Genomic DNA, 12,355 nt, shown 5'->3' on the forward strand with positions numbered 1-12,355 from the left:
CGAGATCATCCTGGCCATGGTGAAACCTCGTCTCTACCAAAATAAAAAAAATTAGCCGGGCATGGTGGCACATGCCTGTAGTCCCAGCTACTCAGGATGCTGAGGCAGGGGAATCGCTTGAACCTGGGAGATGGAGGTTGCGGTGAGCCAAGATTGCGCTACTGTACTCCAGCCTGGCAACAAAGCAAGAATCCATCGCAAAAAAAATAATAATAATTCTATTTACAATAGCAACAAATAAAATAAAAATACTCAGGAATAAACTTAGCCAAAGAAGTGAAAGATCTCTACAATGAAAACTGTAAAACATTGATGAAAGAAACTGAAGGACTCAAAAATATGTAAAGTAACTTCATGTTCATGGATGGGAAGAATCAATACTGTTAATATGTCCATACTACCCAAGGCAATCCACAGATTCAACACAATCCTTACCAAAATACCAATGACATTCTTCACAGACATAGAAAAAATAATCCCAAAATTTCTATGGAACCACAAAAAACCCAGAATGGCCAAAGCCACCCTGAGCAAAAAGAATAAACTTGGCACAATAACATTATCTAACTTTAAACTATATTACAGAGCTATAGTAACCCAAACAGCATGGCACTGGCATAAAAACTGACATGTAAGCCAATGGAATAGAATAGAGAACCCAGAAATAAATTCACACAACTACAGTGAACCCATTTTTTGACAAAGGTGCCAAGAACATACATAAAGGAAAGGGCAGTCTTCTTCAATAAATGATCTTGGGAAAACTGGGTATCCATATGCAGAAGAATGAAACTAGGCCCCTATCTCTTGCCACATACAAAAGTCAAATCACAGTGTATTAAAGACTTAAATCTAAGATCTCAAGCTATGAAACTACAAAAACAACAACAGGAAACTCGCCAGGACATTGGTCTGGGCACAAAGATTTCCAGAGTAATACCCCACAGGCACATGCAACCAAAGCAAAAATGGACAAAGGGGATCACATCAAGTCAAAAAGCTTCTACACAGCAAAGGAAACAATCAATAAAGTGAAGAGACAACCCACAGAATGGGAGAAAACATTTGAAAACCACTACCTATCTGACAAGGGATTAATAACAAAAATATGTAACAAGCTCAAAAAACTCAATAGGAAAAAAAATCTAATCTCATTTGAAATTGGGGCAAAAGATCTGAATAGACATTTAAAAGAAAACATACAAATAGCAAACAGGTTTATAAAAACATGTTCCACATCAATTATCATCAGAGAAATGCCAATCAAAACCGCAACGAGGTATCTTCTCACCCCCAGCAATAACGAACGCTGGCAAGGATGTGGAGAGAGAAACCCTTGTATACTGTTGGTAGAAATGTAAACTAATACAAGCACTACGAAGAACAATATGGAGATTCCTAAAAAAAACTAAAACTAGAACTGTCATATGATCCAGAAATCCCACTGCTGGGTACATACCCAAAAGAAAGGAAATCAGTATGTCAGAGATAGCTGCACTCCCACGTTTACTGAAGCACTATTCACAACAGCAAATGGATAAAGAAAATGAAGTACATACATCAATGGAGTACTATTCAGCCATAAAAAAGAATGAGATCCTGTCACTTGCAACAAAATGGATGGAACTGAAGGACATTATGTTATGTGAAATAAGTCAGACACAAAAAGACAAACTTGACATGTTCTTACTCATTTGTGGAAGCTAAAAATGAGAACAACTGAACTCATGGGGAGGTGAGGTGGAAAGTGGGGATGATTAATGGGTACAAAAATATTGTTAGGACAAACGATCTAGTATTTGGTGGTACAACAGGGTGACTACAGTAAATAATTTTTATTGGACGTTTCTTCTTTTTTTTTTTGGAGACGGAGTTTCGCTCTTGTTACCCAGGCTGCAGTGCAATGGCGCGATCTCGGCTCACCGCAACCTCCGCCTCCTGGGTTCAGGCAATTCTCCTGCCTCAGCCTCCTGAGTAGCTGGGATTACAGGCACGCGCCACCATGCCCAGCTAATTTTTTGTATTAGTAGAGACGGGGTTTCACCATGTTGACCAGGATGGTCTCCATCTCTTGACCTCATGATCCACCCGCTTTGGCCTCCCAAAGTGCTAGGATTACAGGCGTGAGCCACTGCACCTGGCTTATTGTACATTTAAAAATAACTAAAAGAGTATAACTAGAATATTTATAACACAAAGAAATGATAAATGCTCGAAGTGATGGATACTCCACTTACCCTGATACGATTGTTACACATTGTATACCTGTATCAAAATATCCCATAAACACAGACACCTACTATGTACTCATAAAAGTTAAAATGAAAAAGATGTTCTTAGATAACAGCAAATCTTGCAACTGATGTTGACATTTTGATATAACTTAATATAGTTTCTGAAGTTATGTTATGAAAGAAAAGGTCACTTTTTTAAAAATGGGGTCTCACTATGTTGCCCAGGTTAGAGTGCAGTGGCAGCTTACAAGTTCAGTCATAGCTCATGGCAGCCTTGAATTCCTGGACTCAAGCAATCCTCCCACCTCACATTCCTAAATAGTTGGAAGTACGTCATGCGCCACCATGCCCGGCTTATTTTTATTTTAATTTTTTAGAGATGAGGTCTCACTAAGAGATGAACTCTCGGTCTCAAGCGATTCTCCTGCCTTGGCCTCCCAAGTAGTTGGTATTACAGGCATAAGCCACCATGCCCAGCAAAGTGACTTTCTTGACACACTGTCTTTCACATCTTTTTCTCTTCTTTCGTTTTTTAAGATAATAGTTGTCTGTTCAGAGAAATGGTATGGTGGGCAGGCAGGGATGTGTTCACAGACAAACCACCCAGCAAAAGCAACAGAAGCTGGGCCTTGACTGGGCGTGGTGGCTCACACCTGTAATCCCAACATTTTGGGAGGCCAAGGTAGGCAGATCACCTGAGGTCGGGAGTTCGAGACCAGCCTGGCCAATGTGGCAAAACTCTGTCTCTACTAAACATACAAAAATCAGCTACTCAGGAGGCTGAGGCAGGGAGAATTACTTAAACCCAGGCGGCGGAAGTTGCAGTGAGCCAAGATTGCACCACTGCACTCCAGCCTGGCTGACAGAGCAATATTCTGTCTCAAAAAATAAATATGTAAATAAGTAAAAATAAATATATATATTTTTAAAAAGCTGGCACTCTTCTTCATCTGTTGAAATCAAAACATTCAAAGTAATGAGGCAGATCTGCTCATAATTAAAAATAAAATAACCTCATGACAGAGACTGTTACTAAAATACTACACATTTACAAAGCATCCCTGCAATAGGCACTACTGCTCACTTATCAGTCTCAACTCATAAATCTACTTAGGAGAGGACAGGAGGACACTTCAGGCTGTCTACTGAGTCCTAATTAAAAGGAGGAGTCTTTCTGTGTATTTTAGATTACAGGACAATTTCAGGAGCTGATTTCAAAAAGCACCTCAACTAGTCTATCCCAAGCAACAGATAAGCATATGGGTAGGATGTTCTGTTAGCAGCGTAAGATGAAAATATTTTAGAAACGAGCTATATCCTGTAACAAGTAACATACCCAGAGTAGATATATTCAACAAAGGGACGGCTAAGATTTTTCTATTCTTCAATGACAACTGTAATTAATTTGAAAACAAACATAAGTGTCCACGTGTTTGGTTTAATCACACTTTTATAACCTATAGTATTTGATACATCTTTCTGTAATATTACCTTGCCACAAACTCCTTGTTCTTATGACCAGTAGAAGTATCCTTGAAGGAATAGCTTTCGCTGCTTATGATGAAGGGATAAACGATAGCCTGCGGGTAGTTATCGGTGATTTCTTCCACGGTGTGCTGAACAGCAATGGCTTGGTCTTTGTCCAGTAAGGCCACCATGTGGCTGATCCAGCCAATAAACTGCCAGCAGGGAACGGAAGACATCTAAAATAGAGAGCTGAAACTTAACGCTGATTAAAACATCTCACATCGTCTGTTATAAAAGTAACATACGTCCAACATAAAGAAATCTCAGAAGTATAAAAGCAGAAGTATAACACCAGTCTTCCATCCCTCAGCTGTCTTCTGCTGCGCAACCACTGAACTCTCCCAGGCACTTTCTGCGTAGGTGAGCGCACAGCCTTTTGTTCAAGAATGGAATCACATGAGACAGTTGCTGCTGGCTGTTCTCAGACAGATGTAGAGAAAAGTCTTTTACCTTGTTCCTCTCGCCAGCTGTATTCCATGTTGGTTAACTACTGCTCTATAATGGATATTTAGGATTTTCCCACTGTTTTGCTATCACAGGTAATGTTGCAGTAGACATCCCTGCATACACAACTCTTTGTGCTATATATCTGTAGAATAAATTCCTAGAACTAAAATTACAGCGTGAACCTTAAAAATCGTAATAAACATTGGTAAAAGATTTTTCAAATTTTCATTTCTGAAAATATTAGATCGACTACTTTCCAAAGTCTTTACTAACACGGGACATAATCAACTTTAAAAATCACTGTCAATCTGAGAAGTGAAAAACATCTAATTTCAATTTTCACAGTTCATTATTAGTGAAGCTCAATACTCCATGTTTATTTGCCTCACATCCTTTAATCGTGCATGCATTTCCTCTCACCATTTTCTACTGGTCTATTGTGACCATTTATTTTGTAGACTGCCAATTGCAGCTTTCTGTTTCTTGATGTGTTGCAAATATTTTTCTTTTTCTTTGTATTTTTTTGAGATGGAGTCTCACTCTGTCTCCCAGGCTGGAGTGCAGTGGCACAATCTTGGCTCATTGCAACCTCCGCCTCCCAGGTTCAAGCAGTTCTCCTGCCTCAGCCTCCCAAGTAGCTGAGATTACAGGCACCCACCATGTCCAGCTAATTTCTGAATTTGTAGTAGAGATGGGGTTTAACCACGTTTGGCCAGGCTGGTGATCTCCTGACCTCATGATCCGCCTGCCTCAGACTCCCAAAGTGCTGACATTACAGGCCTGAGCCACTGCACCTGGCCCTTTATTTATTTTTTTAAATTGCGTATACAGTATTTTCTTTTTCTGTATGGAAGTGTTGAACTATTTTCCTACATGGATTCTGGTTTTCGTCTCTTCGTTCCAAGACCATTTTAAAAACCTGTTCACATTTTCCTCTGATACTTTTAAGGTGTCATTCTGTAGCTAAAACTTGACGTGTTTGGAATGCTGGCATAAGGTATGAGGTGTGAAGTGTGGGGAGGCTTCCTGACTGCATGTGCGCGCTGAGGATGGCGTGGCGTGTGAGGACGGCTCAGTCCACACAGCTCATATAAGCTCACGAGAAAGGCTACCATCTCCACTGCACATGTCTACTGGGTGTCTTGACAACACAGCGTGAATAGTTTATGTCCTCACAAATTCAAATGCTGCTTTTATTATATATAAATATTATATTATTTTGGAAAAAAACAAAATCATAATAAAGTCATTTAATTATCTGCTCACTTATCTTGAATAAAAACTGAGACATGTTGCATTTCTGAATTTACTGAGAAAGTCTACTATTCAGAATCCACAAAAATGTGGAGGGAGTTGTTAGGGCCCTAAAAGTCAAGCTGGGTCCCCACAGCCCAGAGACCAACATTATTTAAAAACTCACCATGCAAAGCTAATTAAGAGCAAACCATGTAACCCTTTCTGGACTATTACATTTCAACTCAAACTTGGCCCTATCTTCCAGCTACACGTCTATAAAAGCCAACTATGAAGTCTTTCAGAGGCCCTACACTTTGCAGATGAAGTCAGTGGAGCCCTCCTGCACACAGGCAGAGCCCAAAGGACAGAACTGCAGCTGCCAGTGCAGCCCTGGGCAGGGCCAAGGGGCAGGTCACATGGAGGGGTACGGGTTCCTCCCACACCTACAGACTGACCCCTCACTCATGCTCACATGCCCCAGACCCATCTGGATACTGTGCTGCTGGCACATGCTGTGCTCCCGGGAGGTGGGATGCAAGCTGAACCGTGCTCACTCCCTCTGGGCTAAATGACAGGTGAGCATTGGGCACAGCAGATGTGACTGACCACAGCCTCATCTGCATGGGTAACAAGACTTCCACACAAGATTCCATCACCATCCCACACACCCTGCCTCCATTTCTCTGGGTCCCTGTTCAGAGACACAGTGTTCTTATCAACACCCACAGAGGAAAACGGGTAAATGTGAAAACTCATTTATGTAGCTTTAAATTATCTGTGTCATCAGACCGTAGCAGAATTCACTGCTGGCTGGGAAAAGCTGTAATGAAGGCACTGCACACACTAACACGTTTAGATATAAACAAGCGTATCTTTAAGTTCCGTAAAGTTCCTTACCGCTAAGTAGAATAAAGACACCAACCTCTTTTGTCATGAGGCTCAAGGTCTCCTCTGGATACCGTTCTATAATCTGAAGTAATCTAGGAAACCGCAATCTGGCTTCATTGGAATTTAATTTTAAAGCTTTCAACATTTTCTCCACCACAAGTGCTGGATACGCCTGCAGCTCTGCAGAATCAATAACTACCAAGGATAGCAGAGAAGAAAGCAACGGTTACGATATTCACTTCTCCATACACCATGAACTTAACGAATGGTAACATGTTCCCTTTTTGGCTTGTATTTTGTAGTGTCATTGTTCTCTTCTGAACTACTTTAGACCAACAAATACCAGGTACAGTTTTGTATCTATCCTGAAGCCAAATCCTTCCATTAGAGTGCCCATTCGGCACAAAGTAGTTTGCATCCTGGGCTCAGTACATAAGGGGCAGTTGGTAGTTACTGAATTCATTCCAGGAGCATGAAGCAGGCCACAAGAGCCAGTAATATTGAAGCTGCAAGCTAAATACCGAAGTATAAATTAAGGAAATGCAAAGAGGAGACTGCTTAACTCCATTTAAATGTATATCATGTTGCTTAGGCCACTGTCTCTCTTTTTCTTTTCTTTTTTTTTTTTTTTTGAGATGGAGCTTTGCTCTTGCTGCCCAGGCTGGAGTGCAATGGCCTGATCTCAGCTTATTACAACCTCCGCTTCCTGAGTGGCTGGGATTACAGGCATGCGCCACCATGCCTGGCTAATTTTGTATTTTCAGTAGAGATAGGGTTTCTCTGTGTTGGTCAGGCTGGTCTTGAACTCCCAACCTCAGATGATTCGCCCACCTTGGCCTTCCAAAGTGCTGAGATGACAGGTGTGAGCCACCTTACCCGACCCTCTTTTTTCTTTATTTTTGAGACAAAGTCTCACGCTGTTGCCCAGGCTACAGTGCAGTGGTGTGACATCGGCTCACTGCAACCTCTGCCTCCTGGGTTAAAGCAATTCTCCTGCCTCAGCCTCCTGAGTAGCTGGGACTACAGGCATGCACCACCACGCCCAGCTAACTTTTTTGTATTTTTAGTAGAGATGGGGTTTCACAATGTTGGCCAGGCTGGTCTTGAACTCCTAGCCTCAACTGATCCACTATACCCAGCTGCTATTGTCTCTTAAAAAGACAATATGGGCCGGGCGCAGTGGCTCACGCCTATAAGCCCAGCACTTTGGGAGGCCGAGACGGGTGGATCACGAGGTCAAGAGATCAAGACCATCCTGGTCAACATGGTGAAACCCCGTCTCTACTAAAAAATACAAAAATTAGCTGGACATGGTGGCTTGTGCCTATAATCCTAGCTACTTGAGAGGCTGAGGTAGGAGAATTGCTTGAACTGGGACCAGGGAGGCGGAGGCTGGAGCGAGTCGAGATCGTACCCCTGCACTCCAGCCTGGGCTACAGGAAGACTACATCTCAAAAAAAGAAAAAAGACAACAGGATTTTCAAAACATTTGCAATTTGAAAACAAAAAAATAGGAGACCAAAAGTATGTACAAAATTCCTAAGACTTTATGCTGACACAATGGAACACTAGCTTTTTTTAAATTTTGCGATTCACCTGTTGCGTTCTCTTCCTCCTTCCGCAGCTGTTGGTCACAGAAATCTGCCAGCGTCATGTAAGCATCAATCACCCCAGCTGCAGGCTCACAGCTCCGGGAGGAAGGCTGGGCCTCCTCCTCAGCCGCCCGCACAGCCTCAGAGAGGTGCTGGAATGCTCTCTGGTACAGACCTGCAATCACCTGGAATTCAGAGACCTCAACACATCAGCATGACTTAAACTCTCAAATAACTCTGCTTTCTATTTATGATTCATGACACATAAATGGATCAACAGCTCCAAAATAACACTGAAACTGGAAAAAACAAGAGTCTGCCCTGGCTCTGAAGGAGCAAGCAATTCCAGTAAGATCCTTAGCATGTAACAAACAGCCAAACCAAAAAGCAAGCCCAGTGCAGGCCAGGCGGTGCATGAGCAACACCGAGGGAGAAGACAAGGCCACACAACTTAAGTGAGGCAGGACAACAGTTACTGAAAAAAACAAAATAACTGGCCAGAAGCCAAGCAAAGCAGGCATTAAACAAAAAAAACAGAAAAGGCTGATTTGTTCCATAAGCTGGTGGGATGTCTGAATGGTGATGGGTGGGGAAATTTCATTAACAAAAGTCATAAGAGAACTGTCCAATCAATCCAACAAAAATTTAAAATTCATGTTTTAATATTAAAACTCTGTATCATTCAAAGAAACAGGAAGTACAGAGTATGTCAATTTTCCACATAAGAAAATTGGCTGTGCATAACTGTCAAATATGTTTAAAAAACACAAAGCAATACCCTTACTATGACTTTCCTGTAGCCTGAAGACTGCACACTGAAGACACACACAGCACACTAGCATCCAGCATTACCTTCTCTGAATCCTCTGAACTGGATCCAGAAAGCTCTAAGATTGTCCTAGCCTTGTCCTCCTCGATTTCAGCAAGGCAGGCTGGCTCACTGCTGAGAGCATTAGCTATGATCCTATAAGTTGTACCCAAGAGAATGTTCTGATCACGGAAAGCCAGAATATTTTTGCTTAAGTAGCTTGATACGTCGTTCTCATCTGTTGGATTAAAAGACAAAAAACAACACTTTGTTTGTGTGAGTGAAATTAAGAAGAAGAAATTCATTATCTACAAAAGTTCTCTTTTGTTTTTGAGACAGAGTCTTGCTCTGTTACCCAGGCTCGAGTGGAGTGACACGATCTTGGGTCACTACAACCTCTGCCTTCTGAGCTCAAGCAATCCTCCCACCTCAGCCTCCCAATTAGCGGGGACTACAGGCTTGCACCACCATTCCCGGCTAATTTTTTGTATTTTTGTTCGAGATGGGTTTTGCCATGTTGCCCACGCTGGTCTCAAACTCCTGAGCCCTAGCAATTTGCCCACCTCAGTCTTCCAAAGTGTTGAGATTACAGGTGTGAGCCACTGTGCTTGGCCTAAAAGTTGTCTTCTATTAAGAAGTTAATAAAAATAAATGTTGCAAGTACAAGAAACTGACCTCAAATACTGGCTAGGGAATTTCTTGAACTCACATATTAATGAAAAATATTCTTTGTTAGAAGTAACTGTATCAAACTTCACAGAGGATAAACAATGGAAACTTTTCTTTTTTTTTGAGACAGCGTCTTGGTCTGTCGCTAGGCTATAGTGCAGTGGCTCAATCTTGGCTCACTGCAACCTCCGCCTCCCAGGTTCAAGCATTCTCCTGCCTCAGCCTCCCGAGTAGCTGGGACTATAGGTGCGCGCCACCACGCCTGGCTAATTTTTTTGCATTTTAGTAGAGACGGGGTTTCACCATGTTGGCCAGGATGGTCTTGATCTCCTGACCTCATGATCCACCTGCCTCGGCCTCCCAAAGTGCTGGGATCACAGGCGTCAACCACTGTGCCCAACCTGGAAACTTTTATGAATAACTTTTTGTTTAAGCATCATCATTCTGTACTTTTTCAAAATTCCTAATTCTATTAAAAAGAATAGAAAATGGCTACTAATGTGTTTGTACCTATATTAACAATACAGAGTGGATCTTAAAATTGACACTGTGGCCCATGGCTAATGAAGCAACAGACATCGCTGCATTGAAAGTTCCAGTTCTGCTTCTACTGTGTGGTTCTGGGCAAGGAGCTGAACCAGTGCTGGTTAAGTCTGCAAGGTCCAGAGGTGCAATAATGGTGTTGAAACTAGGAGGCCTGGTCAACCACATGCCCTCCTCGCCCATGGTCTGACAATTCTCTGCCAGAGTTGTCTCAGATACAGGATCACAACTACTGGCCCTGCTTATCACGCAAGGCTGTTACGAACTATAAGCATACCCTAACTGTGTAATTGTTATTATATAAGTATATGGATACCAATGTTAACATCAGCGAACTCTTCCTCCTCCCCTCAAAAAATCATCAGGATGCTTTTCTTCTTCTTTTTTTTGATACAGGATCTCAGTATGTTGCCCAGGCCAGAATACAGTGGCTATTCACAGGTGCAATCATGGCTCACTGCAACCTCGATCTCCTGATCTCAAGCCATCCTCCCACCTCAGCCTCCCCAGTAGCTGGGACAAAGGGTGGTGCCACCATGCTCAGTTAGGATGATCGTCTGCTCCTGGGATCAGGGTATAAAGAGTGCTTCTCCTCTAGACCCTTTGTTGAGGCTGATGCTGAAGAGCCGGTCTCGGAACCCAGCTGGATCGCGACTGACTGCACTGCTAGCACACATCCTTGGACATGGGGCAACGGGGTTGGGGGAAGGTTTTTCCTTTAATGTAGTCCTAAAGACTACACTGTTTTGAAAAGAAAACTAAGGAGGAAATGGTGTTTTTTTTTTTTTGCGGGGGGGATGAAGTTTCACTCTTGTTGCCCAGGCTGGAGTGCAGTGGCACAATCTCAGCTCACTGCAACTTCCACCTCCTGGGTTCAAGCGATTCTCCTGCCTCAGCCACCAGAGTAGCTGGGACTACAGGTGCCTGCCACCACACCCGGCTAATTTTTGTATTTGTAGTAGAGACGGGTTTCACCATGTTGGCCACAATATTCTTGATCTCTTGATCTCATGATCTGCCTGCCTCGGCCTCCCAAAGTGCTGAGATTACAGGCATGAGCCACTATGCCCATCCGGAAATGGCTTTTCATGTCTGTTTACATCTTATATGCAAACATATAGTTCTCATAATAAACTATCATTCTAACTATCATTCTCTGGCTCACTTTGCTACATTCACTAAAATTACTGCAAAGATTTACCTCTCAAATGTCACAGGATGCAGCACAAAGGAGAATATACATAAGACAATATAAAACAGGCCTCTGAGATTTATATGGATACAAGCAGTCACCTTACCTAACAGAGAGACTGTTTTCAGCACAGTGAGAACCTGCTCAGAGCAGCACTGGGCCCGGCTCCGGCAGTGGCTCAGGCGGCAGTAGCTCTGCACCCAGCTCACCAGCCAATCATCTCTGGTTTTCGACTCTTTATGCAGCTCCTTCAGCAGTTTCATGGCAAGTGAGAAGTTGTTCTGTACGAATAGAAGAAAAAGAGAGAAGGTGGTATGAGGATACACAAGTGATACCAGTTTCTAAGTGGCCTACTTCCCCCTTTGTACGACACAATCCAACACAGAGCAGCGAAGCCATTTCCTTCACTTCAGTTATGTCTTTTAATTTATCACTGAGACACCGTTCACATTTTAAGAGTACAATTCAGGCCAGGTATTGTGGCTCAGGACTGTAATCTCAGCACTTTGGAAGGCCAAGGTAAGAGGATTACTAGAGTTTTGGAGTTTGAAACCAGATCAGGCAACATAGTGAGACCCAGTCTCTACAAAACATTCAAAGATGGGCTGGGCATCATGGCATGTGCCTGTAGTCCCAGCTACTCTGGACAGTAAGGTAGTAGGATCACTTGAACCTGGGAGGTTGAGGCTACAGTGAGCTGTGATTGTACCACTGTACACCAGCCTGGGTAACAAAGCGAAATTCTGTCTCAAAAAAAAAAAAAGGTACAATTCGGTATTTTTTACAAAGTTGGGCAACCACCGCCCCTAATTCCAGAACATTTTCATCACCCCAAAATGAAGCTCAACGTCCGTTCACAGTGCCCAGCCACTGGCAACCATAAATTCCCCTCCTGTCTCTATGGATTTGCCTGCACCAAACGTTCTGTAACACTGGTATGAGAAAGTAAGTGGTGACTCTGTGTCTGGCAGCTTTTACTTAGCATGATGTCTGCCAGGTTCGTGCATGTTGTAGTACCTGTCGGCACCTCTTTCCTCTTTATGGCTGAATAATATTCCATTGCATGGACGTGCCACATCTTTTTTTTTGAGACGGAGTTTCACTCTTGTTGCCCAGGCTGGAGTGTGATGGCATTATCTTGGCTCACTGAAACCTGTGACTCCCAGGTTCAAGTGATTCTCCTGCCTCAGCCTCCGAGTAGCTGGGATTACCGGTGTGT

General features: G+C 42.8%; 1 protein-coding gene across 2 annotated transcripts in view; it reads right to left on the reverse strand.

Annotated features, from left to right (window-relative positions):
- PRKDC (protein kinase, DNA-activated, catalytic subunit) overlaps positions 1–12,355 on the reverse strand; it is a 184,532-nt gene that overhangs the window by 16,470 nt on the left and 155,707 nt on the right. For both annotated transcript variants that reach the window (XM_064384164.1, XM_064384163.1), the window contains exons 70-74: positions 11,243–11,417; positions 8,777–8,970; positions 7,929–8,109; positions 6,367–6,527; positions 3,726–3,937 (exon numbers count right to left, since the gene is read on the reverse strand). In XM_064384164.1, the coding sequence (XP_064240234.1) occupies positions 3,726–3,937; positions 6,367–6,527; positions 7,929–8,109; positions 8,777–8,970; positions 11,243–11,417 (923 nt within the window). The remainder of the gene's footprint in view (positions 1–3,725; positions 3,938–6,366; positions 6,528–7,928; positions 8,110–8,776; positions 8,971–11,242; positions 11,418–12,355) is intronic.

The sequence above is a fragment of the Aotus nancymaae genome, unplaced genomic scaffold, assembly GCF_030222135.1.
Source record: "Aotus nancymaae isolate 86718 unplaced genomic scaffold, 86718_ANA_hifiasm-v0.15.2.pri h1tg000036l, whole genome shotgun sequence".
Taxonomy (NCBI): domain Eukaryota; kingdom Metazoa; phylum Chordata; class Mammalia; order Primates; family Aotidae; genus Aotus; species Aotus nancymaae.